At 39.7% G+C, this 27,098-nt stretch overlaps 1 protein-coding gene across 1 annotated transcript in view; it reads right to left on the bottom strand.

The window, feature by feature from the left end:
- ofcc1 (orofacial cleft 1 candidate 1) overlaps positions 1–27,098 on the bottom strand; it is a 217,079-nt gene that overhangs the window by 84,000 nt on the left and 105,981 nt on the right. The window contains exons 8-9 of the mRNA XM_043689352.1: positions 15,312–15,527; positions 10,376–10,628 (exon numbers count right to left, since the gene is read on the bottom strand). Coding sequence (XP_043545287.1) covers positions 10,376–10,628; positions 15,312–15,527 — 469 coding nt within the window. The remainder of the gene's footprint in view (positions 1–10,375; positions 10,629–15,311; positions 15,528–27,098) is intronic.

A 27,098-nucleotide genomic window follows, 5' to 3' on the forward strand; every position in this document is an offset into this window, starting at 1 on the left:
TGCCTCTATTCCTGATGAAGGGCTTTTGCCCGAAACGTCGATTTTCCTGCTCCTCTGATACTGCCTTACCTGCTGTACTTTTCCAGCACCACTCCGATCTAAACAGACCAGAAGGAGGCCAACTGGCCAGCAATCTCTGCACCAGCTCTCTGACTTATACAATTCACCTGCTGTCATTCTCCTACCTTTTTTCCTCTTAACCCTTCAATCTTTTGAGTGCTATGATTGGACCTCCCTCCACCACAGTCTCAGGTAGTGCATTCCAAATCCTACCTACTCAGATGAAAATAGATTTTCCTCATTTCGTTTCCATTTCTTTTGCCAATGACTTTAAATCTGTGCCCTCTTCTTCTTGATCCTTTCATATGTCCCCCTATTCCTATTCCTCCCTATCCACTCTGCCCAGACTTCTCATGATTTTCTCATGAAACAGTCTGATTTCTCAAAGCTATCTTTACAACTGAGATTCCTTGTCCCTGCTTGTGAATCTTTTCGCTCTTCACATACGTCTTCACATATTTGGAAAGAACTGGACACAGTACATCAGTTGAGGCTAAACTACCATCTTGCTTTAGGTTCAATGGAAGTATTTGTCAATTTAGGAATGATGCTGCCCATTTGTGCTATAGAGATTTAGCTTTACAGACATATAGTCTATCAGTTTGACTATTATAAGTAGTGAAAAAGCAACATCAATGACATTGCAGTTGAGGTCATTCAGATGATGGATGTAAAAAGAGTGGAGGTGGTGGCCAAAGGGTGAATCAACAAATTGAGGCAGAGAGATTTAAAGACAATTGCTCATCAATAACGTACTGCCTTACAGCTCTTGCTGCATCTCACTCTTCCTCATTATCCACTATTTCCTTGTTTCCTTTTTAATGTTTCTCCTCCTCTGCTTGCCCTTCTGCATTATGAAGTTATGCAACATGAAGAAAAGCCCCAAATCTTGAGATTCACCCAGGATATGATGAAATACACCTCCATATCTGTCCAGATAGTGGAACATTTCTTTTAAAGTTACAATAATCCAGTCTATTGCAACTCCAGATCTTGCATGGATCTCATTACATCGATGTCCCACTGTTGTGCACAGGTTTCGAAAGATACAAATTCAGTCACAGCAATGGCTCATAGTGTCCATGCGGGTTTAGTTCAGGTGGTGCGGTGGTTGGTGTGTTTTAAAGTATATGAGAGTAGGGAGGAAGGGGAGGGTAATGTCTTTTCAGAAATATCCCCAACAGACAAAAAGCACGCTCCAAACTTAATACACCTACTTCCTTCTAATGCTTTCATAAGTTTAAAAACAAAGGGTTGCCTACGTCTGATACTGGAAATTTCAAAGATAGGGAGGGGCAAAATTTTGAAACTAATTGAACTAGAATGAAAAAGCAGTGAATTCGGTATTAAGAAAAGGAAGAAATGGGGGTGCCCATGGGCCAGATCTTTAAGGATTCTTAACTGAGAAAGAATGCACAATCTAGTTCCTGTCAGTTGTGTTGTGAACTTTCTGAGTACCTTCTGCTGCTTATATCATGCAGAATTCTCTCTGTCTCAAGAACAGGATGACAGTGCAGCTGCTGATTCTCTTACTTGGTGAATGGCACTTGCCAATCTCAGGGAAATACGAGGCGTGGATTCATAATGAACTATTACTTTAATAATTTAATACATTAATATTAATGAACCAAAATCTGCAACCCATTCTAAAAGATGAAAGATGTAACAGCAACCTAGGTTTGTTCAATATATCATATCAGCTGCATGCATAACACTGTGATCTTTTGCTATAAATTCGGTGTCTTATGATCCTGCTCCACAGCTACCTGATGATGGAGCAGCGCTCCAAAAGCTAGTACTTCTAAATAAACCTGTTGGACCATAAAAACAAAGGGTTGCCTACGTCTGATACTGGAAATTTCAAAGATAGGGAGGGGCAAAATCAAAAAGGTGTTGAATCAAAAAGGTGCAGATGGGTTAAACTGAGAGCCAAGCATCAAGCTTATATTCCTGCTTTCTAGGGGGCACAGAAAATGACAGCCTCTGAGCTCTTTGAATTGCTCCACGAGGGGCACATGCAAGCATGTACAGAGATCACCGCCCCTTTGGTTAGACTATAGGAAAACACAAATCATCAGAAGCCTCAACAGATTCTCAAAGATCACAGATCTGTCACACAAAGTACTATATTTGTGACAAATGTAAGGTTTTACAGAACGTTGATACTCGTGCACCTAAACATCACCCTTGTTTAATCTTCCATTTCTTACTCCTACATCTTGGTGCCGACCCCACAGCTGCAGTAAGCTTGAGTAAGCTTACTGTTTGCTTTGTCACGTTGCCTTAGATGATTTTGGCAGTTGTCCTCTGGTTGTACAGGATCTAAAGGCTCTGGTTTCGTGCTGCATTGTACAATCATTTTGAAAGGGAGAGAGTGGATTGATTATAATTTTAAACTTAAGTAAAGGCAACTATGTAGGCATGTAGGCTAGGTGAAGTCAACTTGGTTCTTAGGTTAGGCAATAGATAAATACAGAATTAACTGAAGACATTCAAGGAGATATTTCTATATACTGAATTCTATTCTTAGAATAAAGAAAAGTTCAAAGGAGAAGACCTACAATCCATTATACACTAAAGAGGTTAAGAACAGCATCAAACCTAAGGTAAAAACATATAATTGTGCAAAGGTGAATGGTAGGTCAGATGATTATACAGAATTTGAAGAATAGCAGAGAATGACTAAAAGATTAATCAGGAAACAAAAATTCAAGTATAGAGTCATGCAGTTTGGAAACAAACCTTTTGATCCAACTAGTCCACACTGACCATGCAGATTTCGGTTCTCAAATTAAACTAATCCCACCTGCCTGTGTTTGGCCCATATCCCTCTAAACCTTTCCTATTCACGTACTTATCCAAATGTCTTTTAAATGTTGCAACTGTACCTACATCCATCACTTCCTCTGGCAGGTCATTCCATCCACCCTCTGTGTAAAAAGTTGCCCCTAATGTCCTTTTTAAATCTTTCTCCTGTCACCTTAAAGATATGTCCCCTAGTTTTGAGCTCCCTCACCTTAGGAAAAGATTTTTGCTGTTCACCTTATCGATGCCCCTCGTTATTTTCTAAACCACTATAAGTCACCCTTCACAATTCCTACTGTCCAGTATGACAGAAAGCTAGTTAGAAATGTAAAAATAGATAGCAAGAGTTTCTATACATATTTATGAAGGAAAACAGTAAATACAGTGATGTTGGGTCTCTGAGTGAGAATGGGCAATTAATAGGTTATAAGGATATAGGGGATGAAATTAACAAATATTTTGCTTCTGGCTTCAATATAATTGAAATAAATATCTTCTTATCAAAGGTTTAGATCTGGACACCTTCACCCCTGAGCAACACATTTGGCTTTTCTTCTATTATAGCCTGTTCTACCTCATGAACATCTTTGTGTGATTTCTGTTGTTCTTTGATTGCATCATACTTTGACATATTTCCTGAAAGTGACCTATTGATTTACAGATAAAACATTCTTATCTATTAGCTGCCCATTGCAGGTGTTTGTGAGGTTTCTTTGTTCCAAAGCACAGATAATGATTGTTAATATATGGTGTCTGTCATATCCATTGTACTTGTTTCTCACATAAGTCTTTAAGGGATTTGTAATTTATGAACTAAACGGATTCAGCTGATCTTGTGGTCAGGTCGATCCTTTTCTCTGAGGATTGACTTGTATTGTTTCTGGACTTCTGCTTCACGCAGCATCTGAATGGCCTTTTCAAGAGTCAAATCATCTTCTGTCTGTGATAGATCTGATAAAGATACATTTGCAATTCCAGGAATAATTCTGTCTTTTATGCATTTTATCTTATATTTCAAGTCTCATTTTTCTATTTAATATGTAAATATCATTAATAGAATTATCAGTGGATTCCTCTGGATGCTGGACTCTTGATTTAATATTGCTCTTTCAAGAGCTTGTGTGTTCTGAGGTTAAAATAATTGTCAAAGCTTTTCAGAAGTTTATCAGAAGTATCTGTTGCTTCTTATAAATATTGGAATGCTATAATATTTTTATTATAATTAATATTATTATATTGTATTAATATTATCCCAGTTTGAATCAAAAGTATATCAACTTGTTCAGCTTTTGATTTGATAGCTAGTTTGTCAGCAATTCCATATTTCAGGGTTCCAGAAGGTAGGTAAATCTCTGTTTTATTTGGCCCATCTCTGAACTCAAATCTTTCCGGCTATCTTATTTATGCTTCCTTCACTTCCTGGAGATTTTTTGTTCTGGCTGTAGAGGTTTATCATTCTACAGTACAGCATTACTGCCATTGTGTATCGATGCCCTGGAAGCTTTTCCTCCACTTTTACACGCAAAATGGATGATTTCCACCTTTTGTGAGTAAAATGGATGATTCATGTGATTTTGGTGACTTTTCCAGATAAATACCACTAATTGCAGTCTTTATACTCAATTCCTGTTTTCTTCATGGCTTTAATGAATTCCTCCCATTGCCTCTGGCTTTAATAATTATTCCTGTTCTCTTAACAGCTTTATTGAATGATTCGTGGTCTCTGCAGCTGTATAAGATGAATCCCATTCCTTTAACAGTCTCCTAAATGATTCTCACAGTCTGAAGCTCTAAATAATACTTCTCGTGGCTTTCCCTGTTTTCTCCTGGATGAATCCTGGCTATGAGCAGTTTAAATAAATGCTTCCAACCTTTACCACACTTTATGTAATGGATATTGAGCCTTTTCTATAGCCTCAATAGTCTCCCAACTTGCTCTGTCATTTGACTCTGTTTGCTTAGGCTTCTAGATTTCCACTTTAACTGTATTCTGATTTTGCAACTTTCCCAAAACCACCTATTTCAAGTTGTTTCTGTAGTCCTTGGTTTCCCTAACTACAGCTAGGCCTTGTGGTCATTATGTTGGCCAGATTCAATACAACTTGTAAGCACATAGTTTACTTCTCATTTCCCAGCTTGTAAATTACACCCTTTATTGAAAAAGACTTTGCCTTGGCCATGATGGTTCAGTGGTTAGCACTGCTGCCTCACAGTGCCAGGGGCCTGGGTGTGATTCCAGCCTCGGGCGACTGTGTGGAGTTTGCACATCCTCCCTGTGTCTGAGCAGGTTTGCTCTGGGTGCACTGGTTTTCTCCCACAGTCCAAAGATGTGCAGCTGAGGTCGATTGGCCATGGGAGGTGCAGGGTTGCAGGGGTAAAGGGTGGGTCTGGGTGAACGCTCTTTGGAGGGTCAGTATGGACTCGATGGGCTGAGTGCTTCCGTGCTGTTGGGATTCTATGACCAAAGATTTTGAATTGACTCACAGAGTCTCCAATGACCATTCATTGTCTGACTGAACCTCTACTTAGACCACTCCAACAACTCATTGGCACCGATGCATTCTGTAACTGCCTTAGTGTGACTAATGCTTCAGTTTCATGGAATCCTTAGCTCTCCTGCTGCTGTGAATCTCTTCCCAGGTCTGAAATGCTTTTTAACCATCAATTGTACATCCTGTCTTGTTGGATCTTGTGACCAACTTCGCCATTGGAGGGTTCCAAAAAGTTCAGTTCTTTCAAAAGCTTCCTGAGCAGCCATTTTAAAGTTGTGCCCGAAGAAATCTCTGCCTTCAAATAGAAGGCAGCTGAATGGAGTCCATGCCACATGCTACAATGTTGTAAGATGAATCCTCGCCGCTACTTATCACGTTGTATGAACTATCTGGTGGTTTTAGTGCCAACATTTTTTTTGATCCAGTGTGTTAGAAAAAAAACAATTGGTTGTCTAATGAGAAGAGGCTCATGTCTTCAATAATTAGAGAATCATAGAATTCCTACAGTGCAGAAAGAGGCCATTCAGCCCATTGAATATGCACTGACCCTCCGAACAGCATCATACCGATATCCACCCCATTCCTGTAACCTGTGTGGAGGGTTTAATCATAGTTATCGCACCTAACCTTAACATCTCTGAACACTACTTCGCAATTTGGCATGGCCAATCCACTTAACCTGCACACCTTTGGAAGTGGGAGGAAACCAGAGCACCTGGAGGAAACCCACGCAGACATAGGCAGAACATGCAAACTCCACACAGACAATCGCCAAGATTAGAATCGAACCTGGATCTCTGTTGCTGTGAGGCAGCAGTGCTAACTGCTGAGCCACTGTGCTGCCCAAGATATAATTGATTGCATGATTACAACCATATATGAGCTACATTAATATGATATGTATTCTTACAGCGATAACAAGAAGACCCAAACATCGAGTCTTACTCCTTTCAGCTCTGAAGCCACCAAATCCTTATGACATCACCACAGTGGGTGGTGCTTAAGAGAGTCATTGGCATTAACTGTTTTAGATCATTACACAATAGGCTCAACCCACAATGCCACAATCTCCACCACAGGTAAGACAAGGAGGAAGGTCCTGAGTCCACCCCATCCAGCATGAGGATTTGATCCCTTGCAGTTGGCAACAGTCTGATCAACATTAGCAAGGCAGTAGCCTCATAAAGATTGCAAGTTACCACGAAGAAATACAGTTTTGCGTGCGTGATGTCCCCTAGAGCTATGGATAATGATTTCAGAGGCTCCAAATTCTTCCTATCGCACAACAGACTTTGAAACTCTCTCACTCTTAACATTAGCATTCATTACAGGGATTTGCAAGTTGACATTCAGCCAGTTTGGCCACATTATGAATGCACTGTCTTTGGCCTTCAAGTCCTAAAGTGGAACATGAACACAAATTTTCTAGTTAGGATGCTACGCATTGCACAAGTTCTTTTTGGGGAGTTGAAAGGACTGTTAAAATAACACAAGCCATCCTGCATGGCTCAACTGAGTTGCACATTTGTCTTGAAGTCAGAAAATTGTGGTTTCAAGTTCCATTCCAGACTCTTGAGCTCAATATCCAGGGTACAGTGTAATATGGTACTGAGAGAATGTTCAAACTCTTGGCGATGTCATCTCTCTGGTGAGACATTAAACTGAAATCTCGCATGCTCTCTGAGGATGTAAAAAATCTGATGGCATTGCTTTAAAGACAAGCAGAGAGAGTTCTTCCATTTGGCAACTGACAATATTAATTCCTCAATCGACTCCTCTAAAACAGATGACCTGGTCGTTGAGACATTGCTGTTTGTGGGAGCTTGCTGTGTGCAAATTGGCTGCAGATTTCATACATTGTAATGCATGAAATGTACCTAATTGGTTGTAAAGTGGTTTGGACATTCTGTAGTGCAGCTCTGTAACTTATTTTCTTTCCCTTATGATGTTATTTGGATCTTCTGCTTAGATTGCAGACGAAAGCTCACTTCCTAATGTATAATTGGCTCTATTCTTTAACAAAATGGCTGGTGCACTTAAAACTTATATGATTTTATGGAGCAGGCCATTTTCTTTCTATTATCAGCATTGTACGCGTTTTATTTCATTGAAAGAAATGCAGTCAGACCCCAAAAGCATTCCTTTCAATCTTGCACGCATTCAATCAGCCAAACTGCCAAAGTAAGTGTATATCATTTTGTTGGATTTTACTTGAAAATTCACCCATAATCACTTTGTATTAAAATGTACATTGAATTGGGCAGCATGCAACTTTAATTTTTATTCACTTGCCTTATACCACATTACATGATTATATTGCCAGCTATTCCATGTCATGTATTGGTTTGCCTTGTGCTATAACTCCTTTTTGTCCAAAATGCCCTCAAGCATTTTCGTTTTGAATCACTACAAACTATGCAATAGGCAATTGCTCGTATCGGAATTAAAAATCTAAAACAGCTAACAGTCCACAGTGGAGGAATAAACACAGCAACTGACCATCAATTATATTAAAATGCTCCTTCAAATCACACTTCCTGAGTCAGCTTGCGAACTTGCTAGTGGTAAGAAAACTCAAACAAGGCACACACAGTGACAGATGTGATGTATCACTGTAAATGTTAGGTACAATGAAGAATGCAAGACTTAAGGAGTGTACATGCTCTATTACAAAATCAGTTTCTTTCCATGAAACATAGGGAACTTAGCTGGAATTTGCCAAGAGACACCACGACTGGTTTAGTCTTCAGTCATAGCACCTAGCAGCAGATTGAGTCTTAAATACTGAGGAAAATAAAGTATTTGGCTAATGCGTGGCATCAGGTAATGAATTTACAAGCAAACCTTAGTGAATTGTGGTGTGGATCTATCACAAGATCCAGCCACTGGTATATTACTGATCTTCATCGGAGCCTGAGCAAAGTCATGGGAAGAGAGAAGGGAGAGGCAGATATGTCTGTAAGTATGGATTCTGCTAAATTCAGAAGATGCTCAGCCTAAGCTCGCCTTTAACAGTTCACTGAAATTAGGGTAAGTTTGCATCTTCTGGACAAATGCTCAAGTACTTAAGATTTGCATGGTAGGTAATAGAGTCATAGGTCATATAGCATGGAAACAGATCCTTAGATCCAACTACTCCATGATTACCATAACTCAAAACTAAACTAGGCCCACCTACCTGCATTTAGCCCATATGCTCTCAATATTTCTTATTCATGTACTTATCCAAATGTTTTTTAAATGTTGTAATTATACCTGCATCCACCACTTCCTTTGGAAGTTCATTCCATAAATGAACCACTCTGTGTAAAAATATTGTTCCCATGTCTTTTTTAAATCTATCTTCTATCACCTTAAAAATAGGTCCCTAGTCTCACAATCCCCCACCCTAGGGAAAAGACACCTGCCATTCACCATATCTATGCACTTTTGTATAAACTTCTATAAAGTAACCTCTTAACTTCCTATGCTCCAGTGAAAAAATAATGTAGATGTTAGCAAAGGATTCAATCCAGTTTCTGAAATGCGATCATAAATAATTAATTTGATTGAATTTTATGAAATCACATGGCTTTTGGACCTAGGTAGATATTGCGTACATAAAATTTTGGAATAACCTCACAATAGGTTAGTCTGTAAGGCAGAATTTATTAAACTGGTGAGAAATGGTTGCAATGGATTTGAGTTTGTTGCATTCCCATAGGCAGAAGGTGGTTATTCATAATTATGGGTGTGCTTCAAGATTGTTCACCACATGAGCTGCTCAGAAATTAGAACCAAGACCTTTGATTTTACTGACCTGGCTAGCAGTGTTGCAGGGACAGAGGCAATCTGCAAGTTTGTGAGCAATGTGATGAATTGTGAATGATACAAAATTGGTTTTCGTGTTACAACGGAGAGAAAACTACTGCATGCAGATCTTGAATCAATAGGGGAGTGGATGCATGCTTGACAGAGAAAGAAAATGCAGTGATATGCAGCTGGGCAGAGCCAATATCAAGTGCACTTCAACTCTACTGGGTATCGAATTAACATCTGTTGAGAGAGAAGATATTCATCTTATGGTAAATAATTTCCATACGAGGTCAACTCTGGTTGTCAAAGGGTTTAATGACGACATTAGCTTGCCTTGCCAGTATGATTCATTGTAAAATAAAACACACCATGTTGTGCTGGTATAAATCCTTTGTTAAATGTCACTTAAGATACTGCATCCCATGTAGCAATGTTTTATATAAGATTCACTAGCGATCCTTAAGAATGATACCCACGTGAAAGCACTTAAGATACATAGAGAGATTTGAAAAAGCTTACCTTGGTGACAAGTAGATACAAATGCTTAAAGATGTTAGATATTATAGTATTTAAAATAATGAAGGGACTAGACAATGTTCACATTGACAATGTTAAATTAGAGGTGTTGAAGAGGACCAGTCAGAAACGCAACGAGCTCTCTGGTAAGTATTGATTCACTGCACATTTCCATGGGCAAACTGAAGCAAAAATTGCAACATACAAATACTATGTTTTATAAAATGATGGTCACTCTTATCTCTTGGACTAGTTTTGATCACTTAAAGAGTGTCTGGGAGAAAGTTACCATCGTCAATCACCTACATTTGTCCTTGGGTGCTTCTTTTTTCTTTTTTTTTGCTGTTCTTGGAAGATTACATGGTTTCCGGTGAGTTGTAAGGGTTTGGGCATGGATGTGAAGTTGGAGGGGATTGTAAATTCCAATGTTTATGGTATTACAACTGAATGGTCAAAGAAATACAGCTGGTCTTTTGCTTCACAATGGTTCTGAATTTGAACAGTGAGTCAGAATGAAATGGACAAATAATACTTTGTCTGGCACAGCGCACATTTATAGTTAGTGAACTTACATCCCATCTACTGACAAAATACTAATCATCTGCAACTGTCTGTTTCATCACAGCACCATTCACTTTCAAAGCTTTTCCAGAATATAGTGCATTCTATTTAAAGTCTGCATGTACAAGTTATTTTAACTGACTTACCCCCAGGATGCCATCTACTATAAACATTGCCAGAGGGTCAAGCACTGTCCAAACTCCCATTGCCAAGATAAACCTTGACAAGAAGGAAGGGAATGAGCCAAATAATATATGACAGAGCCATCTGATCATAGCCATAACAAGCATAGCTACATTCAAGGTCAGAGGTCCCAGGGCTACAATGGTCAACTCCTCCCAAGTATGCAGCAGAGAATTCTGGTAGCTGAGTTCGACTGTGTGTGGATAAAAATGGAACCTTAAAGGCAAAAGAAATTGAAAAATTAACATCATTAGAGCTGTACTTACAATGTCAAGACTGCACCCTTTATGTCCCATATTATGCCATCACTTGAGAAGGAATGACACCCACCATGCACCTCACTGACAGGTGCCTACGGGCTTTTAAGCAGAGGTTTCCTTTAATCAAGTGTGGCATCGACTACGGGGTGTCCTATGTGAGCAATGGGAGCACCAGCAAGCCTCTTAAACCAATTAGACTGAAGAATCCTCACTGAATCTTTCAGGGTCTAAACTACAAAAAGTAAAGAAAGGGGTAATAATTTAAACCATGGAGAGAAACTAAAATATAGAATTGTAAAAACACTTAGGATTTAGAGAGAGAGATAAAATAGGCAGACATAAAAATTTCATGAACTATGTGTTTCCATTTATTGCTTGTAAATCTTGGGATCAGAGCTGCACACATTACGCCGCATCAGTCAGGAGGAAATTTACCTGGACACTTTGTTCCAAGTGGCAGACGCACCCTTAGATTAGGCAATTCAAACTTGCAAGGGCAAAAGGGTGCGTTGTAAGTGAGGCTGATATGGGGATTCATGTAGGTGTCCCTGTCCTCGATATTATCCAAGAGTTATGAGATTCTTTCAAGCTGTGTGGATGAGAGTGGAGACAGCTGAGAGGATGAGTAAACCGACCACAGCACTGTGGTGGAGGAAGCCATTCAATTGGGAGAGGAAATAGGATTGCAATAGGTGGAGTGTGGACAGTATAAGTCGGGGAATAGATACTGTTCTCTGCAGCCATCAGCGTGAATCACAAATAGACTGTGATGCCCATTTGTTGTCAAGGTTAAGGACATCTCCTCAGGGCTGGAGGGGAACTTAGGATTTGGAGGAAAGGAGTCCAGTTGTCGCCCTCCATGTTGGTACTGCTAACACTGATAGGAAAGGAAAGGAAGTTCTGCTTTAAGAATTTGAACAGTTAGAAACTACATCTAAAAGCAGAACTTCAAAGATGACAATCACTACCTGAGGCACAGGCAAACTGGGTGTACCTACACCAAACAGAGACTGCAACAGTTCAAGAGAGAAACTAACTAATACCTTCTCAAGGGCAACTAGAAATGGACAATAAGTACAGGACCACATTCCCTGATATGTTAAATTAGAATTAGTCTTACAGTGGAAGATACTTTGATAGTGTATTAACACTAAAGAATACAGGGGAAGAACTAAATCCCATCACCATCACTGAGAAGTAGTATCAGACAAACTAATGGGGCTTATAGCAGATAGATCCCTTGGCCCTGTTGACTTGCAGACGAGGATCCTAAAAGATGTAGCTACAGAGATAATGGATGCACTAGTTGTAATTTTCCAGAAGTCCAGAGAAGCATCAGAGGATTAGAAAGTTGCTAATGAAACATCCTTGTTCAAAAAGAAAAGGAGGCAAAAAAGTAGGTAACTATAGGACAATTAGCCTAATATCTATTGTTGGAAAAGTGTTTGAATCAATTATTAAGGAAATAAACACAGAACATTTGGAAAATCATAATCCAATAAAGCACAGTTAGCATGGCTTCATGCGAGGGAAATCATGTTTGACTAACGTTTTAGAGTTTTTCAAGGAAGTCTCAACCAGAGTGGATAGAGGGAGCCAGTAGATGTGGTGTATGGACTTCCAAAAGGCGCTCGATGAGATACCTCACAAAAGGTTAAGTCATAAGAGCCCATGGTGCTTGAGGTAGTACATTGGCATGGATAGAGAATCGGTTAACGGACAGGAAACAGCAAGTGTGAATAAGGGACTCTTGTTCAGGTTGGCAACCTGTGACTAATGGGGTCCACAAGGAATTGGTGCTGGAACTGCAACTTCTTAAAGACTTGGAAGAAGGAAACAAATATACTGTAGCCAAATTTGCAGGTGACACAAAAATAAATGGAGAGGCCAGTTGTGAGAGGGATACAAACAGTTTGCAGAGAGATATTAAATAAAGTAAGTGGGCAAAAAGTTGGCAAATGAAGAATAATGTGGGAAAATGTGGAGAATGAATGAACACTATTGTTTAAATAGAGAAAAACTATGGAAAGTTGCAACACAAAGGGACTTGGAGTACTTGTGCATAAAATACAGAAAGCTAGCGCACAGTTGCAGCAGGTAGTCTGGAAAGCTAATGGAATGTTAGCTTATATTTCAAAGGAGTGGAATATAAGAGTAAGGAAGTCTTACTGCAACTGTACAAGATGCTGGTGAGACCACATTGGAGTACTGAGAGCAGTTTTGGTCCCCATATTTAAGAAAAGATGTTATTTTTCTGAAGGCAGTTCAGAGAAGATTCAGGATAATCCATGAAAAGGAGCGATTAATTTATGAGAAAAGGCTAAACATTCTGTGACTCTACTCATTGAAACTTAGAAGAATGAGAGGGGATCACTTTGAAACATATAGGATTCTTAAGGGGTTTGATAGGGTAAATGCTGAGAGGATATTTCCTCTCATGGGAGAGTCGAGGATCAGAGGACACAATCTCAGAATTAAGGGGCATTGATTTATGATTGAGATGAATAGGAATTTCTTCTCTCAGATGTTTTTGAGTTTTTAGAACACCTTGCATAGACAGCTGTGAGGGACAGACTCTTTGTGCATATTTAAGGTAGAGATGGATTCTTAATCAGTACAGGAATCAATAGTTATGCAGAAAGGGCAGGAAGGTGGATGTGAGGAGTGTCAGATCAGCCTATGGAATGGCACAGCAGGTTCGAGGAGTCAAATAGCCTATTTCTGTTCCTATTTCTTATAGCTCAATAATTCACTAAAATAGTGAAGATCGTATTTCCCATAACAAAGAGGTCAATTAATGCTCAACATAGACATAGTGGTAATTATGAGGATTTGAGGAAAGTTGAGGAGATTTTATTTCATCTAGAGGATGATGGGGATCTGGAATTCACTGCCTGAAATGATGTTAGAGGCACAAACTCACATTGCATTTAACTGACGCAACACCCTGCAAGGCGATAGAACACGAGCTGGATTAAATTGAATAGTTCTTTTCCAAGCAGAACAGGCATAAAATAGCTTCTTTTTGGGCTGAAAATGTCTATGAATTAATTTTATGATTCAGAAGATAAGTTATGCATTCATGTTACATGATCCCACCCAAAACAACAATGCTCTACTAAAAATAATTACCTGAAAAGAGTTTGAGTTGAAGAAGGTTTCTATACCAGATCTAACTAATACTGCCATTTTCAGTATCAATGCCTTTTACTTACTTTTCATGCTAAAATCATTGGATTGGACTTAATTAGAACGAACTTAAAAATGTCTCCTTTTGTTTTTCTGAAGACATTTATAAAAAGTAACATTGAGTAGGCAAATGACCAGGACTTAAAATTATGTTGTGAGATACCAGCAGACAAGTGAGTGATACATTTGTCTTAAGTTCCTCTCTGCTAATAAGAATACAAGAAATAGAAAGAGTAAGTTATTTGTCTTTTGGACCTGCTCCATCACTCAATAAGTTCATCTTCTATCTCAACTCAACTTTCCCACTGTCTTGCAGTGTTCAAAGTTCTATCAAATATACTCATCTTGGCACTGATGGAGAGGATTTCAAACATTCACAAATGCCTGAGTGAAGAATTTTCATCTAATCTCAATCCTAAGTGGCCAAACACTTTATCCAGAGACTGTAACACTGACTCTTATCTTCTGTAGACAAAATTATGTCTTAACTGAGGGCACTAAAGAGGTTTCCAAGCTCTACCAAATTATTAAGAATGAGGAAGTCTTGTGAACTTGCTAAACATTCTTCCAGTAGCACACCATAGCATAATTTAACAGTTAAAAATGAACAATGAACTGAAGATGCTGGAAGTCTTAAACAAAAACATGAATTGCTGGAGGAACTCAGCAGACCTGGCAGTATCTATGGAGAGAAAGCAGAGTTAACATTTCAGGTCCAGTAACTCTTTGTTATTTAACCTATTTATTTGAAGGGGAAATAATTCTGTGAAAGCTTGTTGCAGGATTCGTTTCTCTTCATATAAGAAAGGAGGGAAGCTGGAATGAGATCTGCATCATCTGTATTCCAAAGTCACAGGGCAGTGACAGGATGATGCATTTCAATGGGTTTTATGCCATGGCATCACATATTTGAAAATAAATTAAGACACTTTTTCATGAAGACAGTTTCCGTTTGCAATGACTATTTAAAGGCTTGAATGGTAAATTCTTAACAGACAGAAAGGGAAGGGAAGGTGCGTGGTTGATGGATGAAAATCTTGTTTTGGAGCAATTTTAAACAAAAGCTGTATGTTCCATAAAATTTGGGATTGGTGATATGCCATTAATTAGATTGTATGCATCAAATGACGATGAGTAACTGTCATCCTCAAAATTCTACTAAAGCTCGGCAGTTACTTTCAGAATTTTACTGACGATTGTGAGACAGTGGATTATGAAATATGTTTCAAAGATAAATAAGAGTTCTCAATATATACTCTTCAAGAGGTCACTGTGGTATAATAAATACATAAAATTGATTCTCCATGTCATTTTTTTACACAAACTCATCTGTCATGTCATTTTGATTCCTTGGATAAGGATCAAATAAACTAGTTACCAAAGTTGAAAAAGTTTGCTTTGAGCTGTATCTCAGCATCTCATACATAAATATGAAGACCAGCAAGCCTACTTGTTGACAGGGACACCAATTGCCTGGAGACAGAGCCACTGGCTGCAGTAGTGCAGGTAAAGCCGCAGAAACCAGTTCAAAGTTAGGAGCAGCAGAATGAGCAAGACCTCTGACGAGCACCAACATGAAATTCCAAATTCTTCCAGGAACATCCGACCCACAAACCAGGTACGCATGGCAAGAGTTTCCGTTGCTTTGTCAGGGGAAGATTCTGACCTGGAAAATTGCACAGATGAATTATCATTAACTGCAGGCCAACAGACTAAGGAAAACACACTTAACTGCATTTAAAAAATTGCGATTTGACTTTCTTTTTCTTTCTTTATCCTTCATGGTTACATATCATTTTCTAAAATTGGATCTTACACTGTCAGAAGGATTTGTGCGACCTTCTCATGAAGGGATACTGGATCTGAAATGTTCACTCTGATTTCTCTCCACAGATGCTGCCAGACTTGCTGAGCTTTTCCTGCAATTTCTATTTTTGTTTTGGATTTGTGAGACAAGTGAAGAGATTGTAATAAATGTAGAAGGTAAAATCACCACTGTCCCATACAACCTGCCTATTGCACAGAGTGGCCTCAGTTAAGAGCCCCCTCAGATTCTACCCTTGAAGGTGCTCGTGTATTATATGTCCTTACATTCTGCATACCAAGGGATTCACTACAGTAGAAATTAGGTGTTCTTGACGCACTTTCTGGACATAAGGGTCACAACCAAGAGACCATTGTCTATGCTGAAAGAATGTCTGAAAGGCATTCAACCCAATATTGGGTAAAATTATTATTTAGGTGTAACTGGTAAATTTTAGGCATTAGATCACATACTTATTTTGTTAGTTCACTGTACTAGAGCTCAAGTGGAACTATTTACATTGTCTAGCTCTTGTGCCTTTCCGCAATCATCCTCAGTCCACGTCTCAACATTATCCACTCATGTGATGTTTCTCATTCCTCTGATGAAGATATGAATTAGCAGCAGAATAGGCCATTTGGCCCTTCAAGTATCCTGTGCCATTCACTGAGATCACAGTTGATCCGTTTACATTACAAACTCCACATTTCCATCTAACCTTCGAATCGTTTGCCTGGCAAAAGTCTGTCTACTTCCGTCTTAAAAATATTTAATGATCCAACATTCATTGACTTCTGATGTAGAGCTCTGAAACCTCAGAGAACCTCATCTCTGTCATAAAATGGTGACCCACTAATTTTAAGAGTATCTCCTGGATTCATGCACAAGAGGAAACATGGTATTAATAAGCTCATGTTTTCCCAATTGTACTCAGGCGAAAGTACCCACTGCTGAGTCAGTATCGGAGCCGGTGGAGAGTGCCATGATGGCACATCCTCTGAGGGATCTGTGGCTTCTTCCTCAGAACTGGAGGATGGAATGAGGAGCTGGTCTCTTCATGGCAAGTACTAGATGGATGTGAACTGTTGTATACAGGAGGCAAGAGAGAGGAAGAGTTGTGAAATATGGGTAGAAGTTTGGGCATGGTAATAATACATTCACAGTGATATAATGGGATAGCAGCACAGCACATGTCAATGAATCTAACTTGTTTACCAGCTCACGAAGACCTCATATCACCACATGAGCTGGTAAACACAGTCCTCTTCCACAAGGGTTCTCACCACTTAGGGGCTGAAGAGACAAAGGTCAGACATCACAATGCCTGTTTTGTCCCAAACTGCTCTGTGTGGGATATTTTCTCCCGGACTAAGACAAGGAGGCAGCATGGTGGCTCAATAGTTAGCACTGCTGCCTCACAGCAACATGGACCTGGATTTAATTCCAGCCTCAGGCAACAGTCTGTGTGGAGTTTGCACATTCTCCCAGTGTCTGTGCAAGTTTCTTCATGTGCTCCGGTTCCTTCCTACAATACAAAGATGTGCAGATTAGGTGGATTGGCCATACTAAATTGCCTATAGTGTCTAGGGATGTGCAGGCCAGGTGGATTAGCTATGGGAAATGCAGGGTTATAGGATAGGGGAGTGTGCCTGGGTGGGATGCTCTTCAGAGTGTCAGCGTGGACCTGATGGGCTGAATGGCCTGCTTCCATACTGTTGGAATTCAATGTTTGTATGATATGAAATGGAGTAAGTAATATGATACTGCTGTTAATATTGGTACATGTTGGAGAAAGATGGTAAAGTGCCCCAAGTGTGTGAGTTGACAGTTCTGAGGGCATGCAGCATTATTAGTTTTTAGATTATATTCCCTAGAGTGTGCAAACAAGCCATTTGGCCCAACAAGTGCACATCAACCCTCCGAAGAGTAACCCACACAGACCCATTTCCCTCTGACTAATGCCCCTAACACTATGGGCAATTTAGCATGGCCAATTCACCTAACCTGCATATCTTTGGATGTGGGAGGAAACCAGAGCACCTGCAGACATGGGGAGAATGTGCAAACTCCACACAGACATCCCGAGACTAGAATTGAACTTGAGTCCCTGGCGCTGTGAGGCTGCAGTGTTAACCAATGAGCCATCATACCGCCCTAGTGTAGAAGGGGGCATCACTGGGCGACAGCAATTGCAGGAAGATGTTGCATGAAATAGTGAGAGTGGTAGACCATGAGCCATGGTAGGAAGTATGTACAGTAGCAGAGTTACAGTGAGTGTGAGTTGGATAGATGATGATGGGACTTACTTCTCATGAAGCATGCACTACCGCCAGACTATGGAAACCACACTGAACCAGGTGACAACTTCAGATCAAAGTGGCAGGTCCAGTGCCATGGTTTCTTCAGCTTGCCTGTGGCAAGAGGATAGCCCTCCAGTCCACCATCCCACTTACTAGGAATTAAAGTCCATGTCAGCAGATTATGTCCATCTACTATCTCCAGAGCAGTTGTTCTGAAAGTGCAGCAGTGAAGGGCAGTACCTGGCTGGCGGTGATTAACCGCTGGGGTTTTAATATGGCACTGGCAGTGAGTACATTGGCCGCTAGTCAGCACTAGATTGCTTGGGTGTGGTATCTTAGTGCAATGAGGTCAGTAGGGTAAAAGTGCATGGGAAAACTCACTGAAACTCACAGAGAGAAACCCTCCATGAAGCTCCCTGCAATTGACACTTCGCAAATTTTTGGCAAAATGCAGCTCCATTAGATTCCAACTGGCCAGCATCTGTCATATGAGTGAGATTCAGCACGTACTGAGAATTTAAAGGATTAGGTGCGTTCCAATGTGTGAATAATATTTTTATAAATCATCACAGAGAATAATATAATTAATTAAATATACTCTCTTGAAATTCAGGCAAGTTCTTTCAGGAACTTCAGATAATATGAAATGAAAATGTACTCAATTGCAGCATTTAAATCATTTTGAACATCAAATTTATTAATTGCATTTATTCTGTTACAGATCAGCAAGTTTATAAATCAACTCTGAGCTAGGCTTAAAGCTTATGTGAATTTTACACATCATTTTAAAAACTATCTCTGCCCCACACAATATTTAAACTGCAGTATGAATTAATTAATTTTGCTGAACATTTCATTCTCTGCTACTGAATAAGGTTTAGGTAAAATGTACTTTATCAGGATGCATTGTACATAATTAAAACTTTCCGCTTACAATCACCACAGTTATCAGACACATAGATATCTGTAGTGGATTATAATCCTAACCCCTCTGTGAAACCAATCAGGATCAGTAAGACTTCTCAAATGATTATTCCCACTTATTTTTTGAGAGACGGATCCTAAAAATATTGAATGGTATAAAAGATTGATGTAACTCTCCCCTTGGAAAGGAGCAGAACAGTCTTCCAAATGTGTTTTCTGAAAACAAATTACAACCACGTTATAACAACACAGATGTTATCAGAGCCTAAGAATCTCTCCTCAGTTATGTACCACCTCATCAAAATGTATATACGGAAATGGGTTAATGATAGCAAGTTTTGAGAAGATTTGTAGCTCAGGTTGAGGTTCTGGATATAGGTTTGCTCGCTGTGCTGGAAGGTTCATTTACTAGGTAACATCTTCAGTGAACCTCCGGACGAAACTTCATCCGGAGGCTCATTGAAGATGTTAACTTGTATGGTAACGAAACGTCTGAAAATGAACATTCCAGCTCAGCTAGCAAACCTACATCCATGGGTTCATGAGTTAATGATACAGAAGAATATTTTGATTTATTCATTCGTGGAATAAGGGCATCATGGGCATTTACTACCCATCCATACTCGCCCAGAGGGTAGTTAAGGGTCACCCACCTTGCTGTGGGTTTTCAGTCACAAACCAGGCAAGGACAGTAGTTTCATTCCTTAAAGGACATTAATGAAACAGATGCGTTTTTTCCAACAATAGTTTCATGTTCATCATCAAATGATCTTTATGAAACTCTTAGTTCCATATTTTCATTTGATTTCAAATTCCACCATCTACCATTGCGGGATTCTAAACCGGGTCCCAAAACATGACCAGGGTCTCTGGATTAAAAGTCTAACAATAATACCAATTATTAGGTCATCATCTCGCTCATGTGTTTCATAAGACATTATTAATTCTAAAAATATATAAAAGCTTATTACAGAACTTTATAAGCAATTCACAGGTAGTGAGGCAATCAATCCCTTCATTAATGGCTCCAGAAAAAGACAGAAATTGCAATCACATTTCTAGTAGAAAATAAAATTTTAAGTACAAATATTGTTACAGTAATGTTTAAGTAAAATGTCCATCAATTTGTAGTATAAATGTATCTTAAATTTTTTATCTGGAAGATTACAGAGCTAAAAAAACTGGCTTTGTCCCAATTAAGGAGAAAATTATCATTGTCGAACTCAAAATCTCATACCTTCATCATCAGAGATGTTCAATCAAACCCAGCAGAACTAAAAATCCAATGTGTGCTTTGAATGCTTATGCTATTTATTGGGTTGCATATTGGATCTTACATGAGTGTCAAAAACCTGGAAATCCTTCTATAAAGGCATTGCTGGATATCTACACCAAATGGACTGTAGTGGTTCAAAAAGACAGCTCACAACCTCCCTCTCAAAAGCAACTATGGATGGGCAATAAATGTGGGCCCAGCAAACAACAGTGACATCCCGTGAATGAATTTTAACAAGACCTCGCAGACATTAATGAACACACACCACTACACTCAGTCCAGAAGCTTTCCTATCCTGGGACTGATCTCTTGCCTGGATGATAAAATGCGTCATCAGCTAGCAAAAGCAAGCTGAGAGTTTGTTGGGCTCATTCACAGACTGTGCAAATGGCAAAGAATTTGTCTCAGAACAAATGATCAAAATCTGCAAGCAAGTGTTTCTTACATTATTTCTTATGGGTACAAGACTTGAACAATCTACTGATGTTAAACATAATAACCAGAACCATTCCATTATCACTGTCTGAGGTCTCATTGCACTTTCGTAAGGCAGGATAAAAAATTCACACACTAGGGTATTTGCAAAATGCTCCATATCCATCATTGAGAGGATATTGATCAAAGCTCAGCTCTCTGGGTTGGTCATATAATTCACATGGTGAATTCACAGACACCAAAAGCACCATGGAAATCTGGACATCCCAAACTCAGATATATAGATAATCTGAACACCAATTTCAGATCTTACAAATTGGATCCAAATACATGGGAAAACCCTCATTGAACTGATTCAAGTGGAGAAGTTTTTGTCATTGAGTGATTTGAACATTTGAGGAGAAGACAGCAAAGTTATGTTAGGCCAATTCAGCTCATCAGAAAGCCCCTCCATCCACCCCATCAGCACTGACTTCATATCCCCACTGCAATCAGTTATGCAAGTCTAGACTTAGTCTCAAGTTACATATGAGATGTCAACAGAGACTGTAAACTGATCCTTTCTTGCTTTTTGCTGAACATTCATCTGTCAAAGTGACAGGAGAATTCATCATTATTGGAGTGATAACTCAATGGTAGATAAGTCCATCCTTTTAGTTTACAAATAAGGCTGTGTTACAATTAATTTCTCAATAAGGTCTGATCCTCTTCCAGTTCTCAGAGAATTAGGAGCAAGCTGCAAGTCTTGCGATGGTCAAATTTTCATTATTCACCTAATTGTGTTTCAGTCTGATAAAATGGTTTGGTTTCAGCTTGCTTGGTTAAATGTTTAGTTGATTATGTTATAGGGCTATCAACATTGCTTTATTGAAACTGCAGCAGTGTTTGTGCAAATTTGTAAAACTATGACATTAATGTTTTATCCTGCAGAGTAGCATTTGACTTTGGGAGTGAATGCATCTTATGGGTATAAGTTGAGGCAAATCCCTGCTATGGCCATGCAGTATGAAATGTATTTACCTTCTAATCCATAAATTTTTTTAAAATTTTTTTTAACGAGCTTTTATTCATAGGAAAGTAACTCTTTTAACTCTATAATCCCTCACTACAAAGAAACTCTCATTTACAATGTGCATTTTAATTCTTTGTTCCTCTAACTTAATTGAGAGTTGAAAGCATCACTCTTAGAAATGATACAGTTTGATATGGAAATCAATTGTGTCCGTTATCGTGGGGAATATGACAAGCAGGTAAATTAACTCATGGGAGAGGTAATGTTTCAATCTTCCATCAGTGGAAAACCTCCCACAATTAAGTTAAAAGTGGGAAGGGGCCAGTGTGCACAACCCACCTGCAGGTTGTCCAATGCCACTGATGAACCTCTTGACCACAACCAATCCCAAGCTCATTGGAATTTAATGGTGAATCAAGGATAAACTGGAGTGCCTCCTGAAATTTGCCCAGCAAATCCTGGGTGAGGGTGGTCTCTTGTTGAACGGCATGCAGTGATGGTGAGATCCAATATTAGAAAGAGGGAGTCTCTCTGCTCTAGAGTGCAAACGGTACCACTACCCTCTTGACAAAATTCCTCCTCTTCACTGTTTCGGAAGGGTGACCTCTTATTCTGAGATTATGTCTTCTGGTTCTAGATTCTCCCACAAGGGTAAACAACCTTTCTGAATCTTCCTGGTCAAACCCCCTAAGAATCTTTTACGTTTCAATATGTTTGCCTCTCATTCCCCAAAACTGCAATGAGGAAAGGTCCGACCTACACAACCTTTCCTCCTAAGACCAAACTTAGCACCTGCCTAGTGAATCTTCTCTAGACTGCCTCCAATATCCTTCCTTAGATAAGGGGCCTGAAACTGTTCACAGTATTCAAGCTAAGGCCTTGTATCATTTTGGAAAGATTCCATATTTCACCAACTAGTGGGTGAAAGTGCTCTGAAATATTTGCCATAATTACTTAGAAACTATGGAGCGATTTTACCATCATTCATTATGTGAGGAACCCAGGGGATTGGTTGGAATAGCGATTTTAAACATTACAAAATAACACTTATTGTTCATTAACTTCAAGTGGAGTATATTAAGTAGGATGTAAGACCAACATTGCACCAACTTGGGAAATCCGTTAAAACTGACCCCAGTGAGCAATGAGGTGACTCCACGTCTTCCTCAGCTGGAATATTAACTGGACCATGTTGTCTGCATTATTCTGAACCAAACCTTAATTTCAGAACCCTATCTTTGAGTATTCACCTTGTAAGTACGCAGGAGTATGAGGAAATCTTGCTCATCTCAAATTTCTTTCTATAATATAAACGAACAGACCACTTGTGATATAAAATAAAACAAAGGACTATGGATGCTGGAGAGACTCAGCTGATCTGGCAGCATCTGTGAAGAAAAAAGTGAATTAACATTTTGAGTCGAATCAAGCTAAAGGCGTAGTGATGAAGAACATTTTACATTTCATTTGCAATGTCATCATCTAGCACCATCAGTCAGGTACTGCACAGCTCAATGCGGCGTTATGTCACTTTTATTCAACCCCGACCTCAGAAGGATAAACTTGACTACTTCAAAGCCCTGGTGACATTGAATCGTGTAGCAGCCTCATGTTCATCAGCCACTGGATGAAGTCTCCCCAACCCTTTCCACATAGCACATTATCCACAAAGTAGAATTCATTCATTTATGCCATCAGCCAGTTATAAATTTGAACTCAACTCCCGAAGGTATGGTGCTGGAAAAGCACAGCAGTTCAGGAAGCATCTGAGGAGCAGGAGAGTCGACATTTCAGGCATAAGCCCTTCTTCAGGAAACGTCAACTCTCCTGCTCCTCAGATGCTACCTGACCTGCTGTGCTTTACCAACGCCATACTTTTCAACTCTAACCATTATATTCTCCCAACACAAAAGTCTGGAATTAAATGAGTATTTCCCATCAGTATTTACCGTGAAGAAGGATAAGGAAGTTAGAGACCATGGGGAACTAAATGGTGATATCTTGAAAAGTGCCCATATTAGAGAAGAGGAGGTGCTGGACGCTTAAAACATATAAGGGTGGATGAATCCCCAGGACTTGATCAGGTATACCCCAGAACTTTGTGGGAAACTAGAAAAGAGATTGCTGGCCCCCTCGCTGAGATATTTGTATCATCGATAGCCACAGGTGAAATGACAGAAGACTGGAGATTGGTTAATATGGTGCCATTATTTCAGAAAGGTGGTAAGGAAAACCTGGGGAACTACAGGCATAAGCCAGATGTCAATGGTGGATAAGTTGTTGGAGAAGAATCTGAGGGACAGGACTTACATGCATTTGGAAAGGCAAGGATTGATTAAGGAGAGTCAATATAGTTTTTTGCATGGGAAATTGTGTCTCACTAACTTGATTGAGTTTTCTGAAGAAGTGACAAAGAAGACTGATGAAGGCATAGCAGTAGACGTTGTCTATATGGACTTCAACAAGGTGTTCAACAAAGTTCTGTATGGTAGACTAGTTAGTAAGGTTGGATCACACGGAATCCAAGGAGAACTAACCAATTGCATAGAAAATTGGCTTGAATATCGGTGCTAAAAGGTGGTGATGGATGGGGTTTTTTCAGACTGGAGGCCTATGATCAGTGGTGTGCTGCAAGGATCTGTGCTGGGTCCACTGCTTTTCATCATTCATGTAAATGATTTGGACATGTAGATAGGTGGAATGGTTAGTAAGTTTGCAGATAACACCAAAATTGGGGTTGGTGACAATTCGCCATGGCACATTCGCTGCCGCCGATTAGCCACTGCCGGTTCGCCACCAGCATTTCTTCACTGGGGTCGTTTGACCTCTGGAGATTACTTGCCACCAGAAATATATATATGTAGTGATTGTTTTCCCTCCAGCCTGTTCTTTCATACTTCTCAGCCCCCTTTATTTATACAACTACATACCACATATTGATAAAAAAAGTGAAATAAATATCATTTTATTGGTTTATACATAAAAATGAGTTACAAACACTTGCGGTGGCGAATCGTCCTCAGGGGCCAATGGGTAGTGGCTAAGCATCCTCGGCGGTGAAAGGGCAGCGGCGAATCGGCAGTGGCAAATGGTCCCATCCCGCCAAAATTGATGGGTGTAGTGGACAGCAAAGAAGATTATCTCAAAGTACAATGAGACCTTGATCAGACAGTTCAATGGGCTGATCAGTGGCAGTAGGTATTTAATTTAGATAAATGTGAGGTGTTTCATTTTGGTTAGTAAATCAGGACAGCACTTATATAGTTAATGGTAGAACCCTGAGGAGTGTTGCCAAATAAAGGGACCTCGGGGTGTAGGTGCATAGTTCCTTGAAAGTGGAGTTGCAGGTAGACAGTATGGTGAATAAGGCATTTGGTACACCTGGTTTCATTCATCAGTGCGGAGAAAGTGAGGACTGCAGATGCTGGAGATCAGAGCTGAAAATGTGTTGCTGGAAAAGCGCAGCAGGTCAGGCAGCATCCAAGAAACAGGAGAATCGACGTTTCGGGCATGAGTCCTTCTTCAGGAATCCTGAAGAAGGGCTCATGCCTGAAACATCGATTCTCCTGCTCTTTGGATGCTGCCTGACCTGCTGTGCTTTTCCAGCAACACATTTTCGGCTTCATTCATCAGTGCATTGATTATAGGAGTCATGTTGCATCTGTACAGGACATTGGTGAGGCCACTTTTTGAATATTATGTTCAATTCTGCTCTCAATGCTATTGGAAAGATGTGAAACTTGAAGGGGTTCAGAAAAGATTTACAAGGATGTTGCCAGGGTTGGAGAATTTGAGCTATAGGGAGAAACTGAATAGGCCGGGGCTATTTACCCTGGTGTGTAAGAGGCTGAAGGGTGACCTTATAGAGGTTTACAAAATCATGAGCAGCATGGATAGTGTGAATAGTAAAGGTCTTTTCCCCAGGGTAGGCAACTCCAAATCTAGATGGCATAGGTTTAAGGTGAGGGGAAAAGATTTAAAAAGGACAACTTTTTCACGTAGAGGGTAGAGCATGTATGGAATGAACTGCCAGAGGAGGTGGTGGAGGCTGGGACAATTACAACATTTAAAAGGCATTTGGATGGGTGTGTGAATAGAATGGGTTTCGAGGGATATGGGTCAAATGCTGGCAAATGGGACTAGATCAATTTAGGATATTTGGTCAGCATGGACTAATTGGATGGAAGGGTCTGTTTCCGTGCTGTATAACTCTATGACTCTAAGATGAACTTTGTGTCAAAGCATTTGGAATAACAGCTATTATTCACAGATCTGTGGTTCTCCTAAATAAGACAATAACTATCAGACTTAAAGTGTCAGTAACTTATAAGCATACAGCATAAGAAGTCACTGGATATACTTCTAAATTCATTCCACTTTTCTAAGTTTGTTTGAATTCAAATGGCTTTACTGATGAATAAATGATAAATAAACAACAATAAAGATAAATGGCTTTACTTTTGTGCAGCAATGAAGCTTTCTGCATCCATCTGTTAGTAAATACATAAGATCAATATATTATTCCAAACTGAAGCACTGTTTCAAAATGGTTACTGAAACATTTGTGTTGTATTTACTGTTTCTTCAATGAACCAGCTGTATATTTCACTTCAGAAACAATAACTTGTATTAATCCTAATTTCTGACATGTTTTTGGTTACTTATCAATCAAGGGAGTACGCAACAGTTTTTGTGTCTCCAGCTTCCTTTTCTTAATATCACAAGGTTATAAGTTCAAGACTTCAGGATGGGCTAGAACTCACAATGTTTGGACTTGGTTGGTAGCATTCTGACTCCAAGTCGTTGTCATGCTCAGAAGTGCCCTAAAGCATTCGGACTACATCACCCTTAAAGCCCAAATGTCAGTTCACTGCTGGTTGACCACTACCTGTGTCCTACATCACAGAGAAAGAACTTACATAAAACGACAATAGTGTTTACAACAATTCAGTGGTATTTCTAAGGCAATGCAGCAGTTGCCAGTTTAGGTGTGTGCCAAGCCTGGTAGGCCTCACAAAATATCCAGCCAACTCAGCATAACTCTTCAAATGTAGGTCAATGATGTTCTTATTTGTCGTCAGATGTGACAGATCTGGATGACTATATCCACTCTGGTGATGGTGACAAGAAACGTGCCTCTGTGGCAATCATCCCCCAACTTAGTCGACCTTCTTTTGTGACTCTTCTTGCAGCAAGAGTTCCACTTCAAAGTAAGCAGTGCTGTCTGTACATTGTCACTGTGTAACCATGTGAAATTGGACAACTGTTTTGTATCACCACTACTACAACATCTGTCTTAATGGGAAACTGAGGCCTTTAAGAATTGCTGCACAGCTAGGTTTTACACCCTGCCCTCCCCCAACATTACAGTCTGCTAATGGTTATTTTACAATTAGAAGTTACAATCTGCCTCCCAGCACCACAATATGGTTTGCCGTGTCTTCACTTGCCATTCCACCAGTCTCCACATTTTCTGCAACTTTTGC

Source organism: Chiloscyllium plagiosum, chromosome 4, assembly GCF_004010195.1.
Source record: "Chiloscyllium plagiosum isolate BGI_BamShark_2017 chromosome 4, ASM401019v2, whole genome shotgun sequence".
Lineage (NCBI taxonomy): Eukaryota > Metazoa > Chordata > Chondrichthyes > Orectolobiformes > Hemiscylliidae > Chiloscyllium > Chiloscyllium plagiosum.